General features: G+C 42.0%; 2 protein-coding genes across 9 annotated transcripts in view; one reads left to right on the top strand and one right to left on the bottom strand.

Moving 5' to 3' along the window:
- tnip1 (TNFAIP3 interacting protein 1) overlaps positions 1-2,900 on the top strand; it is a 29,803-nt gene extending 26,903 nt beyond the window's left edge. For all 8 annotated transcript variants that reach the window (XM_020045924.3, XM_010864302.5, XM_020045920.3 and 5 more), the window contains one exon: positions 303-2,900. In XM_020045924.3, coding sequence (XP_019901483.1) covers positions 303-367 — 65 coding nt within the window. In that variant the 3' untranslated portion in view covers positions 368-2,900. The remainder of the gene's footprint in view (positions 1-302) is intronic.
- Positions 2,901-3,100: 200 nt separating this feature from the next.
- On the bottom strand, positions 3,101-13,422 carry gpx3 (glutathione peroxidase 3). The gene is made up of 5 exons (XM_010864301.4): positions 13,245-13,422; positions 12,573-12,723; positions 12,152-12,269; positions 4,310-4,409; positions 3,101-3,910 (listed from the first exon to the last, which is right to left on the bottom strand). The coding sequence occupies exons 1-5, from the start codon at positions 13,332-13,334 to the stop codon at positions 3,683-3,685; spliced, it is 687 nt and encodes a 228-aa protein (XP_010862603.3). The 5' UTR covers positions 13,335-13,422; the 3' UTR covers positions 3,101-3,682.
- Between the last annotated feature and the right edge of the window lie 1,635 nt (positions 13,423-15,057).

The raw sequence follows: 15,057 nt of genomic DNA on the forward strand, positions 1-15,057 counted from the left end.
GACAACTTGATTTTGCTTAATTAAAGAGCATTTATTTCTTAACATTTTTCAAGGCTTTTTTTTTGTTGCTTTTTATGGCAACGAACAGGAAATCCAAAATTATCCATCTTGAATTTCTGTTTGGGGAAACATTTCTCTCTCGCTTTCTTGTTTTCTTTCATATGCTTTTACTCAGGAATTCACAAACTGTCTTTTCTTGCTTAATTCGGGGCTCTCGCTTTGTCGTTAGTGTTTTCTGACTGGCTAGTGTTTTATGTTTGGCCAATGACAGGTTAAACAAGGTTCCTCTCTTCTCTTTATAGATCAGTCTACAGCTACTGGCTTTGGAAAAAGAGAGCGACAGAATGTTGACCCTGGAAAGCACTAAGTACTCTCCAACATTTGTTCCCGCGTTCTCCCGCCATGGAGTAGAGCTGGGTGGTAGCAGCATGGTTCAGTTTGTTTTCAGTTGACCAGGTGTGATTTTGAACTATAATTTTTCTACTGAACTGTAGATATCCTATTGTAATGTTGTTTATACTTGCGTTTTATAAGCCTAGTTGTGAAACAAACACTGTTTTTGGCTATTCAGAAATATATACATGAATATTATTTAGATTTTAGTTTTTTAATGTCATTATTTTTGGATATTCCATATCTGCTTCATGTGATTCTATGCAGGAAGTCATTTGTGTAATAATTTGAGATGCTACAAATTTCATATTAAGACAATATACCTATTTGATTATTGGCTATTGATGATCATCCCATGTTAAATATGTAACATTTTTACAAACAGGTTTTGTTACTCTTAGGGTTGAGGGGTTAATTCTCCCATACTTGTATTCATTCCAACAATATATAATTATATAGTTAGATTGCCTTGGGATTGGAAAACATAACCATTGATGTAGTTTAATTTCTGATAATTATTTCAGTACCATTGATGTTCAAGAACTGTACCATATGTGTAACTGTTCAAAAAGTGATTGTTGAAATACTCAAAAGTTGGGAAATGAATTTTGCTGGTATATCATGCCAAAAAAAATGTAGTTGTGATGATTATTGATAATTTATTTATTATCTAATGTTTTGATGGTTGCATTGATGACATGTACATCACTTGTCTTTAGTAATGCTGTTCTTTATATGTTGTTAGTGTACTCCAAATATATTGTAGCTATTGACATTGTACGTTTGTTATACACACACCTTCACAAGCACCCGATGTGGCAAAAAATATCCCATTTGAATGCGGCCCTATTGCTTTTGTTTTATTGGTTCCAACTTTTTGGTCACAATTCCAGTATGTGAATGCACATCCTAATAGTCCTTAAAATGTTTACCCTGAAAAGCTGTCCAATCATATGTCTGGAGGGTTGGGTCATAGATGGTAATTTACCCAAGCTTTGTTACAATCATCGTGAATGGCTTCCTTTCCCAGTCTTGTTCGTTTTATCTGCTTTCATTCCTTACCATTGACAAGTAAAATTACTAGGGTGCAGGCCTATTCTGATTACTTTAGACCTCCACCTACCGGAACATTCTGCCAGTAGTGTATCACTGAAGAAGCTTCAGCTGCATTAATATGTCAATTTATATCGCGTTAACAGGGTATAACCATGTTAGTATGTACATTTATATCGCGTTAACAGGGTATAAGTGCATTAATATGTACATTTATATCGTGTTAACAGGGTATAACCACGTTCGTATGTACATTTATATCACGTTAACAGGGTATAACCACGTTCTTATGTACATTTATATCGCGTTAACAGGGTATAACCACGTTCTTATGTACATTTATATCGCGTTAACAGGGTATAACCACGTTCGTATGTACATTTATATCGAGTTAACAGGGTATAAGTGCATTAATATGTCCATTTCTACATAGTGAACAGGGTATGATTGGTCTCCATCGTATTGCTTTAGCCTGTCAGTGTCATGTTTTTCTGATCCGTCAGAGGCCAGGAAAGGAAGCCAATTCAAAACTGTTTGTGCCTAAGTCAGGCCTGAGGCTCAGCATCATGACTACGTAATACCTCCGTAACAGCTCACTGATGAAACACCCTAGCCAGACTGGGGCTGCTTGCCAAATGACACCTTCTCCCCATTTAGTGCACTAGTTTTGACCAGAACCCAGACTGGTCAAAAGTAGTGTGCGAAAAATGGGGATTGTGACACCATTTGGAACACGTTCCTGACTCCGCTGGCTACTCTGTCTTAATCCACCTTGAAGACCAGCATCTCCATGCCAACTATTCCAGCACGGCTATCTACACGAGATTCCTGTGAACCACTGTGACTGACCCAAACTGAGCCCTTAACCTCACGCCCAGGTACTCTAGCAGAGGAGGATTGGATAGGTGTTGACAAAATGACAAAGCGGAGTTCTATATTATATACCTAACCAATGCTTTCATGTCTTGTCTGGAGTTCAGTAGGTGAGGGATTGGTTTGGGATTGGGTACTGTACTCTAAGGCTCCAATCTTCCTGGTGTGTGACTCTTTTGGTGGTGAACCAATGTTATGTACTGTATTTCCTCCAAATCAATCAAACCAACTAGAAAGGGGGTTTAATATGTATGGTATTAAAAACGCTGGATATGTTTACTTATGTATGTTTTATTCAGATTGTTGGTTAAAAGATGGTCGGTCTTTCAGAATGATTGGTGTAAATACAGTAGTAACAGGCATTTTTATTATTTTTTTAATTACGATTAGATTTCAGAATGTTCCAATTGTGGAGTGGAGATGTTTTGAATTGCACTTTGAAAGAAATGCTTTGTTTTCTTCTGGCAGTGGTATTTTTCTGGTTTGTAGCTCTGGAGTTTTGCAGTAGGCAAAAGCACATCACTGATGTGATAAGATTTTTTGTATTTGACTAGCTTAATAAACATATTCTAAATGTGTTAGTATATCTCATGTATTACATTTTTTTATGCATAGGGATTTTCTATGTTCTGTTTTGTGACAAAAAGGAACAAACCCTGTTTTGACACAACCTGTTTGCTGACGAGAAATTTTGTGAAAGTGTTTGTGTTTGTTTCCCAGCACATTTGCAAAATCAAACACGGCGGAGCACTGTTTACTGGAAGAAAAAACCCTACTCCAGTTTGCGGCTGACATGATTTATTAACATGAGTTTGTCAACAGAGGGCACAGGACCACAGTGGCCCTACACAGCTAATCGGGGTGGTAGAACCAGGAGGTGGCATGGTTCGCAGGGTTACCAGGCCCAGTCTGAATGCACTGAAAGACTGGCTTGGACCCCTAGACTCGGGCTTGGCACCACAGACCTACTGTTTTCAAGCCTCACCTTCATATAACATGCCACCTCGTAGTGACCAGCCACCCTCACCCACTGTTGCCACTGACTACATAGCAATTTCTACCTACTCATTTCTGGATGTTTTCTATTGTGCACATACATGGTTTTTACATATCTAAAGAATGAACTCAATTAAACCTACTCAAAGTTCAACAGCAGCTTTTTACACATATAGTGTACACTACAGATATCGGTGTTGGGATGAATTCCAAGTCAACATAGCCAATTCAGGAAAGGACTCAATGGAACTGCCCTGATTATAACACAGGCTCTGTCCCAAATGGCATTTTTGTTCCCTATACAAAGCCTTATGGTACTGCAAAGCATAGGGGACATGGTACCATTTAGGAGTTAGGCACTAAGACCTTATTCATAGTTCTGGGTGTACTGGGACAAATATTGGCGAAAGTATTTGAGGACATCTGTCCGAACCTCAGACACTGGGACCCGAGGAAACCACCTCATCAAAGGCTTTCCATCCGGTCCGACAAGGAATTTCTCAAAGTTCCATTTGATGTCGTTGATTTTAAGGGGCTGCCAGAACAGCCTATCATTGGGGTCCCCAAAGCTGTCCCCTACCGGTGGACAGGAGTTCTAGAAGACAAGGTTATTAGATTAGAACAGTTCTAGAAGACAGGATTGCAAGGTAAGAACAATTCTTCATTCTAGGGTTCATTATAGGAAGCAAGGTCATGATTAAAACAGCTGGTTCACTACTTGTGGGTATGAGTTCTAGAAGACCGGCTTCGGGCAGCTTGTGTCATCATTTCATAAGGACTGGACTGGAGTTACAATAAGGTTGACAACAATGACTCACCGGTAGGATGGTGAAATTCTGCTATCTTCAACATTTTACAGTTTCCACAGAATTAAGTGTTAGATGTATTGGGATTTCCTAGTTAATCTAATAATTCCAGGAATTTTCCTATTGAGATTTCTGGAAAACATGGGAATCTGGATGAGATAATTCATGAAACCTAATCACTCGCTTACTTTGAGAAAAGTGTAGAGTCCTTGTTCGGTGTCTCCGTTCACGTCCCCTTTCTCAAATAGTATGAAATTTGGAATGAATCCATTTCCTGGTCGTACATACCTGGCACCAAAAGGGAGAGAGATATGTGTATCAGTGATCCTCTCAATTGGCATCATATTCATGGTATATTCATGGTATCGCCGGTTGAAGGTACTGCAATGTAGAGCACAGGGAAGCGTCCCACTATTTGGAGCACAAACACGGGCTGGACAAGCTTTGTAGCACTTAACAGGCTTTTTTCATGCGTGCCCTACCCACAAATCAAGTGATGAAAAAAGACACCGCGCCTGTTTCACAATAGGCTCCTAAAGCTGAGAAAATTACTGACCTTCAAATCATTCAAATGCTGTGCTATACTGTCCATGAAAAAACTACAGATAGATGTATTGTCATCACGTCTTTGTCCATCATTTAAATAACCTGGTTAGAGAAGTATGTAATAACCATTTGGTCCCATGGCATGAAAGAACAATATCATTGTTGTTGGATGCATTTGCATATTTTTTTTGGTTTGGTTTCAGATCTTTTTGTGTCCAATACAAATTATTATTAAATAATGTATTGAGTCACTTTCATTGTGAATAAGATTAGAATATATTTCTAAACACTTCAACATTAATGTGCATGTAATCTCTTATGGACAGACTCCCTAAGCATAAATGGTACAGTAGACCTGTCATAATAATGGGCAACATTAGTTCCTGTACTACTGGCAGGTTGTGATTTTGCTAGAAAGAGACATTTATCCCATAGACCTATTTTGAGTAAGAGAGTGGTATGGAGCTCTTCATTACGGCTTTGATGTTTTTACCTTCATGCAGTCTTTGTAATTTCATTTTATTATCCACACTGTGGAATAAATCACTGTGTCATTTATTTCAAGCTCCAAATGTTGGTTTTTACCTCAGTCTCCTTTAGCTCTTGAAATTATAACATAAACTTTGTGATATTTATATACAGTTGTGCACATGTTTGGATACCCTGGCAGAAATAGTGAAATGTTGGCATTGATTTTGAAAATATGACTAATCATACACAAAACTGTCTTATCTTAGGATAGTGATCATATGAAGCCATTTATTATCACATAGTTGTTTGGCTCCTTTTTAAATCATAATGATAACAGAAATCACCCATATGACGCTGATCAAAAGTTTACATACCCTTGAATGTTTGGCCTTGTTACAGACACACAAGGTGACACACAGGTGAAAATGGGAATTTAAAGGTTAATTTCCCACACCTGTGGCTCACTGATGTTGTGGGGGTGTGTGAGCTCTTAAGGCACGGGGAATCTTGTGAAAGATTCTTCTGCACGAAAGTTGTGCAAGTGACGCTCTTGGACTTTCCAGCACAACAATGACCCAATGCACAAGGCCATGTTGACCCTTCAGTGGTTACAGCAGAAAAAGGTGAAGGTTCTGGAGTGCCCATCAGTCTCCTGAACTTAATATCATTGAGACACTCTCGGGAGATCTCAAATGTGCGGTTCATGCAAAACGACCAAAGACTTTGCATGACCTGGAGGCATTTTGCCAAGATGAATGGGCAGCTATACCACCTGAAAGAATTTGGGGACTCAAAGACAACTATTACAAAGGACTGCACGCTTTCATTGATAATAAAGGGGGCAATACACAGTATTAAGAACTAAGGGTATGCAGACTTTTGAACAGGGGTCAGTTCATTTTTTTCTTTGTTGCCATGTTTTGTTTTATGATTTTGCCATTCTGTTATGACCTACAGTTGAATGTGAATCCCATAAGAAATAAAAGATGTGTTTTGCCTGCTCACTCATGTTTTCTTTGCAAATGGTACATATATGACCAATTCTCCAAGGGTATGCTAACTTTTGAGCACAACTGTATACCTGCCTGATTGGCTGATAAAATGACCTAGAAGTAGCGTTTCTTGAAACCTTTTTAACAGTTCGAGATATTAACTACTATGGCCTTAAGGGGTGTACTTACCTACTACACCCAACACCCCATAATTACCAAGTAAAATCCCATCTTGTTTTTTCAGATTATTATTATTAAAAACTGAAATATCTCATGTATATAAATATCAATACCCTTTCCAGCTCCAAATTGAACTCTGATGCTTCCTGTGTCCGTTGAGCATCCTTGAGATGCCTCTAGAACTTTAATGTCCATCTGTGGCAACATGAATTGATTGGACAAATCTGTCTGCAAAGTCCCACATTTCACAGTGCTTGCCTGAGCAAAAACCAAGCCACGTCCAAGTAACTCTTTGCAGACCTTTGTAAACCAAATACATTTTAAAGCATTGAAAATTCTGGGAATACAGTGGGATCCATCATTGTGAAATAGAGGAACCTCTACTGGCTAAGCTGGCTGTCTGGCCAAACTAAGCAACCGGGCAAGAAGGGCCTTGGTCAGACAGTTGACCAAGAACCCAATGGCCACTCTAACAAGAATGTCAAGCGCCATCTCAGGTGAAAACACAAATCCAGGTGTGCAAACCTGGTAGAGGTTGTGATCGTTACCAAAGATGCTTCTGCAAAGTACTGTATAAAGGGTCTGAATACTTTTGTACGAGATATTTGTTGTTTTTTTAAATAAATTGGCACACATCATTTTCGGATATTGTGTGTATATTGATGGCAAAAAAATTAATTAAATTAATTATACATTTAGTCTATAACACAACAAAATGTGGAGAAAGTGAAGGGGTCTGAATACTTCGCAAAGGAACTGGATGTAATTCCCAAGCTTGTAGAACGTTAACAGGGACTGTGGCAAAATTGCAAAGGAAAGCAATACATGTTCTTTTCTACATTTAATGCTTAATTGATGATCTTCATACATTTTCCAATATCATTTTAAAGCATTTCAGTAACTACAAACCATAAACCTAAATACTGATAATTTCAATTTGGATAACCTAGAAATAATTGCATGTGTTACTTATATATTGTAGTTTCTGACCCTACTAGGGAGTTTTTCTAGCCCCCGGGGAATTAATATATTTTTGTAGCCTGCTGTTTTGGGCTTTAGGCTTGGTATCTTTATCAGAACTTTGTGACAACAGCTTAGGTACAAAGGTTCATTCATTCATCTTCTTCCGCTTATCCGGGGCCGGGTCGCGGGGGCAGCAGTCAAAGCAGAGATGTCCAGACTTCCCTTTCCCTAGACACTTCCTCTAGCTCTTCCTGGGGGACACCGAGGCGTTCCCAGGCCAGCCGGGAGACATAGTCCCTCCAGCGTGTCCTAGGTCTTCCCCGGGGTCTCCTCCTGGTGGGACGGGCCCGGAACACCTTCCCGGGAAGGCGTCCAGTAGGCATCCGGAACAGATGCCCAAGCCACCTCAGCTGACACCTGTGGAGGATGTCAGCGGCTCTACTCTGAGCTCCTCCCGGGTGACCGAGCTTCTCACCCTATCTCTAAGGGATCGCCCAGCCACCCTGCGGCAAAAGCTCATTTCGGCCGCCGGTATCCGGGATCTTGTCTTTTCGGTCATGACATGAAAGCTCATGACCATAGGTGAGAGAACATAGATTGACTGGTAAATCGAGAGCTTCGCCTTACGGCTCAGCTCTTTCTTCACAACGACAGACCAATACATCGACTGCATTACTGCAGAAGCTGCACCGTTCCGTCTGTCAATATCCCGTTCCATCCTTCCCTCACTCGTGAACAAGACCCCTAGATACTTAAACTCCTCCACTTGAGGCAAGAACTCTCCACCAACCTGAAGTGGGCAAGCCACCCTTTTCCGACTGAGGACCATGGCCTCGGATTTGGAGGTACTGATTTTCATCCCAACCGCTTCACACTCGGCTTCAAACCGTCCCAGTGCATGCTGAAGGTCCTGGTTTGAAGGGGCCAACACGACAACATCATCCGCAAAGAGCAGAGACGAAATCGTGTGGTCCCCAAACCTGACACCCTCCGGCCCCTGGCTGCGCCTAGAAATTCTGTCCATAAAAAATACGAACAGAACCGGCGACAAAGGGCAGCCCTGCCGGAGTCCAACATGCACTGGGAACAAGTCTGACTTACTGACGGCAATGCGGACCAAGCTCCTGCTTCGGTCGTACAGGAACCTGACAGCCCTTAGCAAAGGACCCAGGACCCCATATTCCCCAGGCACTCTCCACAGGATGCCGCGAGGGACACAGTCGAATGCCTTTTCCAAATCCACAAAACACATGTGGATTGGTTGGGCAAACTCCCATGACCTCTCCAATACCCAGTAGAGGGTATAGAGCTGGTCCAGTGTTCCACGGCCCGGACGAAAAACACACTGTTCCTCCTAAATCCGAGGTTCTACTATCGGCCGTATTCTCCTCTCCAGAACCCTGGCATAGACTTTCCCGGGGAGGCTGAGAAGTGTGATCCCTCTGTAGTTGGAACACACACTCCGGTCCCCCTTCTTAAAAAGAGGGACCACCACCCCGGTCTGCCATCCCAGAGGCACTGTCCCCGACCGCCACGCAATGCTGCAGAGGCGTGTCAACCAAGACAGCCCCACAACATCCAGAGACTTGAGGTACTCAGGGCGGATCTCATCCACCGAGGAGTTTCTTGACTACCTAAGTGACTTCAGCCCGGGTGATGGACGAGTCCACCTCTGAGCCCTCAGCCTCTGCTTCCTCAATGGAAGACGTGACGGCGGGATTGAGGAGATCCTTGAAGTACTCCTTCCACCGCCCGACGACATCCCCAGTTGAGGTCAACAGCTGCCCACCTCCACTATGAACAGCGTTGGTAGGGCACTGTTTCCCTCTCCTGAGGCGCCGGATGGTTTGCAAGAATCTCTGCTCCATGGCCTCACCGAACTCCTCCCAGGCCCGAGTTTTTGCCTCCACAACCACCCGGGCTGCTGTCCGCTTGGCCTGCCGGTACCCGTCAGCTGCCTCAGGAGTCCCACAAGCCAACCAGGCCTGATAGGACTCCTTCTTCAGCTTGACGTAATCCCTTACTTCCGGTGTCCACCACAGGCACCGGAGACCTTACGGCCACAGCTCCGAGCGGCCGCTTCGACAATGGAGGTGGAGAACATGGTCCACTCAGACTCAATATCTCCAGCCTCCCTCAGGATCCAGTCGACGGTCTGCCGGAGGTGGGAATTAAAGATCTCTCTGACAGGAGACTCAGCCAGACGTTCCCAGCAGACCCTTACAGTATGCTTGGGCCTGCCGAGTCCGTCCAGCTTCCTCCCCTGCCATCGGATCCAACTCACCACCAGGTGGTGATCAGTTGACAGCTCCGCCCCTCTCTTTACCAGAGTGTCCAAGACATACGGCCGCAGGTCAGATGAAACGACAACAAAGTCGATCATCGACCTATGGCCTAGGGTGTCCTGGTGCCACGTGCACTAATGGACACCCTTATGCTTGAACATGGTGTTCGTTATGGACAAACTGTGACTAGCACAGAAGTCCAATAACTGAACACCGCTCGGGTTCAGATCAGGGGGGCCGTTCCTCCCAATCACAGCCCTCCAGGTGTCACTGTCGTTGCCCACGTGGGCGTTGAAGTCCCCCAGTAGAACGATGGAGTCCCCAGTCGGAGCACTTTCCAGCACCCCTCCCAGAGACTCCAAGAAGGTTGGGTACTCTGCACTGCCATTCGGCCCGTAGGCACAAACAACAGGGAAACGACCCTCTCGTTCACCGGGGTAAACTCCAACACATGGCGGCAGAGCTGGGGGGCTATAAGCAAACCCACACCAGCCTGCCGCCTCTCACCATGGGCAACACCAGAGTGGTGAAGAGTCCATCCTCTCTCAAGGAGTGTGGTTCCAGAGCCCAAGCCGTGCGTAGAGGTGATCCCGACTAGTCGGTACCTCTCAACCTCACGCACAATCTCAGGCTCCTTCCCCGCCAGCGAGGTGACGTTCCACGTCCCTAAAACTAGTTTCCGTGTCCAGGGATCGGGTTGTTGAGGCCCCCGCCTTCGACTGCCGCCCGATCCTCTACACACCGACCCCTTATGGTCCCTGCAGGTGGTGAGCACACGGGAAGGCGGCCCCACATCGCTCCTTCGGGCTGAGCCCAGCCGGACCCCGTGGGGAAAGGCCCGGCCACCAGGCGCTCGCATATGAGCCCCAATCCCGGGCCTGGCTCCAGGGTGGGGCCACGGCTGCGCCATACCGGGTGACGTCACGGTCCTCAAAATGGTTTCCATCAAGGGTTTTTTAACCGCTCTTAGTCTGACCTGTCGCCCAGGACCTGTTTGCCTTGGGAGACCCTACCAGGGGCATATTGCCCCAGACAACATAGCTCCTAGGGTCACTCGGGTTCTCAAACCCCTCCACCACGTTAAGGTGGTAGTTCATGGAGGAACAAAGGTATTTATAATAATTATAATAATTTATTTAAATAAATGTAATTACATAACTGTTTCCAATAGCTCCTATGTGTCCCGAAATAGAAAAGGAATTTGCTTAATGGACCATGTTATAACTGTATTAAAACCATTCACTGTATTGTGGTAGTAAATATCATAGAGAAATGTTATTAAAAAATTATATATATATATATATATATATATAAAATGTTGTTCTAATAAAAAGTGACAGACAATATTTTTCTTACGCAAGTGGTCCCAAGAGAAAGAACAACACTTTGTTCTAAAGCACACCCACTTACCCAGATAAATAGTCACTGGTCTATAATGGGGTAGAGGTCAATGCACCGCAGACCGTGGGAGATAAAAGGATGTTGTCATTGGTAAACGGTCAAAAACTCTGACTGAACAAAGTAAATGTTACTCAAATCTGTCACAGTTTATTTATTGTAACAGGACCCCAATATAATAACTCATGTCCATTCTGGATATATTTGACTGTTGTTGTCAAATGGTCACTCCACACACAGTGCTAAATGGTACATCCCATTTGTTGCTGGTAGCATAGCTAGCATACAGCTTGGCTTCAGTCTAATTATTTTTTACCACAATTTCTACCACAATTTAGTGTGAAATACGCAAACAAATAATACCCTCAATGTAGGCAAATTTCTCTTAGTGTCAATGAGGAGAATCACAGTACTTCCCCCACGTTTCCAAAACACTTCTGTTAGTTCCTTTAGCTTCTTTATGACACCTATTCCAATAAAATCAGCTTTGTGACATCAGAAAGATGCCCTGAAGCTACACCCACTTGAACATGTTGAAATTTCATGCATTCTTTCCAAAAAGCTCTTCATGAAAAAGTCATATTTTATTTAACCTCACAGTGTGAAACAAAATAATCTTAAACAACAAAAACAAACTGCAAAAGCAACCAACAATTTTGTAGTCACCAGCTTGAGGCACTCAATGCATGCCAGGTACATGGGCTCAAATACTTATTTTTGTTCTTTTTTTAATAATCTTTTGGGGTACCAACTATGAGAAACCTCTTTATTAGTACAAAAAAAGTAATTTCCTAAATGTTTTGAACAACCAATATAAATCATATTTTTTCATTATTTATTTCATAGTTTCGGACCATTGTATCCATAAGACGTCTGCCAAAGAAGATTTGGTATATCACTATTCAGAGTGGGCTAAAACGTAATAAGGATTTGTATATAGTTTCCTGGAAACTAATCTCCATAACTTTGGATGTTTTTCTTAAAATAAATGAACCTCTGCTGATTGACAGAAGATTTGCCTTCATTGCCGTCTTGTCGTCTCCCATCAGGCGTGCAGGACACTTGCATTAGTTTCAAGATTAATTATTTCGTATAATGAAAACATTGTTTAAAAAGACTGTTCGGGTTTCACTGTTAACGTTTGCATTCCTTGAGTAATGAATGGACAATGAACCTCAGAGACAACCAGACTCACTTTAAAGAGGCCAGAAGCTCATGATTGGCCGATGGCTCCTGCTTTCCAAACTGATTGCAGGGGAACCCAAGAACGGTGAACCCGTAATTCTTCAACTCCTCATGTAGTGCATTCAACTCTGATTAGATAACACAAGATGTCAAACAACATGGACAAAATAGGACATACACTGATCTGATCACATAACTACCCTCTTTGTCGGGAAAGTGAGTTTATATATGGACCTGAGCCTTCAAATAGGTATTGACAATTAAAGTACATCAGGGTGTATCAAGTATTTAGTATATCATGTGTTTTGTGCAATAAACCAGAAAATGTTATTGGGCCAGTCCACTTGGAACTCTTGGGACAGGCTATACTGATAGCTGACCTCACTCTTAGCGGTATGCTGTACTGTTAGTCACAAGTCAGGCAATCTTACCCAAATACTGGAAGGTGAGACCTCAGTAGGTGGCTACGTTGACGATGAGGACAGTCTTTCCCCTGTACTCACTGAGGGAAACGGTACGACTCCCATTAAGGGTCTTAGCTTTGTAGTCAAAGATGGTGCCACCTTTGGACGGGTCACACACCTGATGATCACCACATGTACAAACACATGCAAACACAGGTAAATATTTTCCGCTGTATAGCCGTTTGTTTTTGCCAATTGTAAATTCTCCCTTCGGCTATTAAACAAAAACGTATGGATATTAGTGTAGGCCTATTGTTAACATAATGAAACGTGTAAAATTTGTAGAAACATCGTTGATTCGACGTTAGGTTTACTAATTGCTGTAACAGAACAATTGCGTGTTACGCAAGGGTTCGCATGACGCGCCAAGGACAGGCAAATATTTATTTTTGTCCCTAGACTGAAATAATCAACTTAAAAACAAGAAATGGATTGTGAAATAAACAGAGGCATACTTCACTAAATCAAGTCAATAAAGCAAAAATTGTGCCATCTGGACGACTGGATTGTAATATTGTTTTACTAACTTCATATTTTTTTTAAATATCACATTTGTAAACATGGAGATTTTTCATATGGACTCATTGCTCACTATAACTAATATATATTATATAATCCTGAATTTAAAGCAGGAATTACCTGACGAAGTGATTCGCCTTCAGCCCAGGGTGGTTGCAGACCTAGTAGCACCAAAGGTAGGATCCACAGACTCTCATGTGTGCCCAGCATCGTTGCTGGTCTCCAGGTTTCCTTCTCCCAGAGACTAGTGTAACTCCGTTAATTTTCCCTCCTCTGGGATCTAGTTAATGATCGGCATGTGCTGTCTTTTATAGCTCCATGGTCTAACAGTGTCCTCCCTCTTCCAGGCAATGGCAACAAGCTGACGCACACACTTCATTCTCCATTTAGCCAATACAAATCCGTTGCCCAGTGTCTTTTTTTTTTCTTTTCTTTTTTTTTTACCTCAATGGGTTTTGTTTCCAATTTGATTGTGCTTGCAAAACACTGACTCTTGACAAGTAGCTAGCATAGTCCCTAGGCTATTCATTGTTTACAACAGCACGTCAGTTATTATTTTGTCTTATTGTAAAAATATGTCTATTTCCATTGTCGCTGTCAAGTCTGACGTGGCAATGATAACTGTACAGTGCACATCGTCCTACATGTACACATTTACAAAATGATAATTAGGCCTGCCTCAATCCAGATTTCTGCTGTAATCATGGTGAGCTGAGCCTTCAACTGGCTGTAGAGAAAGCGCTGTCATGTCAACAATTATTCACCACGACATTTATATCTTCTCATGCCTCTGTGTAAATCCCATCTCAAGATGTCGTACATTTTTTGTATCGCAGCGTATTATGAAGGTATACATGTGACTGTGCAAAATGTTGTTTTCCAAAGTGATTGTTTAAAATATATGTATACTTAGAATTATCTAAAATATAAACGTAAGCCATACAATTTAAAATGTATTGATTTCATTAGCGTGTAAGTATATTATCTTAAAACAAAAAAACGCAATATCAATTCCAAAAAGGACCCAATTTACATAATTTCTATACTAAAACGCTAATAACATGAACAATACATTCATACATTATTGTATTTAAAATGGTTCCAATTTAAATTACCTTTAGGTTGAGTTTAGTGAAATTAAACTCCCATTATTATACTACTGTAATTACTTAAAGGGGCTACATGTAGACTTTCATAACATTTACTTACCAGAAATAATATGGGGATATACAAAAGAGCATCCTAAAATGCAGAATTTGTATTGGCCAACAGAAAGCACACTGGCTTCTGCATTTTTAATATTTGTGAAAACGTGCAAAAATAATGTTTTTACAACTTTTGTAGATTGGTTGACCAAACGTGACAGAATGTTTGTATATAAACAGTTGTTGGGGTAATACACCTAACCTCCAAATGATTGGAGCAAATTAGAGATAAAGCTTCAACATTATACAAAAGAATAAATATAGCTTCAACATTATACAAAATAAATAGGTAATTAATATTCAAGTCAGCATGATTTTTGTTTTCCTGAGAACCAGGCGGGATTCTAAGATTACAATACACATTTAAGGCTGAACAGTCATCAAACAGCAAACTCAGACAGGTTCACCACACTGTCAGTCTCTGCTAACATCAAGGCAGTGACTCACTCCTGCAGGTTCATGTTCACCTACATTTGTAGCATACGACCTTACCTCTCTCTGGAAGTAGAAGAGGTACTTGTCCAGGCACTTGTCATCTTACGTCTGGACTACTGCAACTCACTCATGGTGCTGCTCCAGGTGTGCAACAAATCCTTAAAACTCATTCAGAATGCAGCGGCCGGTCTGGTGTTCAGCCTTCCCAAATTCTCCCATATCAACTTGTTTCTTTGCACTGTACACCGGCTTCCAGGCTCAAATTCTACTTCAAGGCTATGGTTCTTGCCTAT

This window comes from Esox lucius, chromosome 4 (genome assembly GCF_011004845.1).
Source record: "Esox lucius isolate fEsoLuc1 chromosome 4, fEsoLuc1.pri, whole genome shotgun sequence".
Taxonomy (NCBI): Eukaryota; Metazoa; Chordata; class Actinopteri; order Esociformes; family Esocidae; genus Esox; species Esox lucius.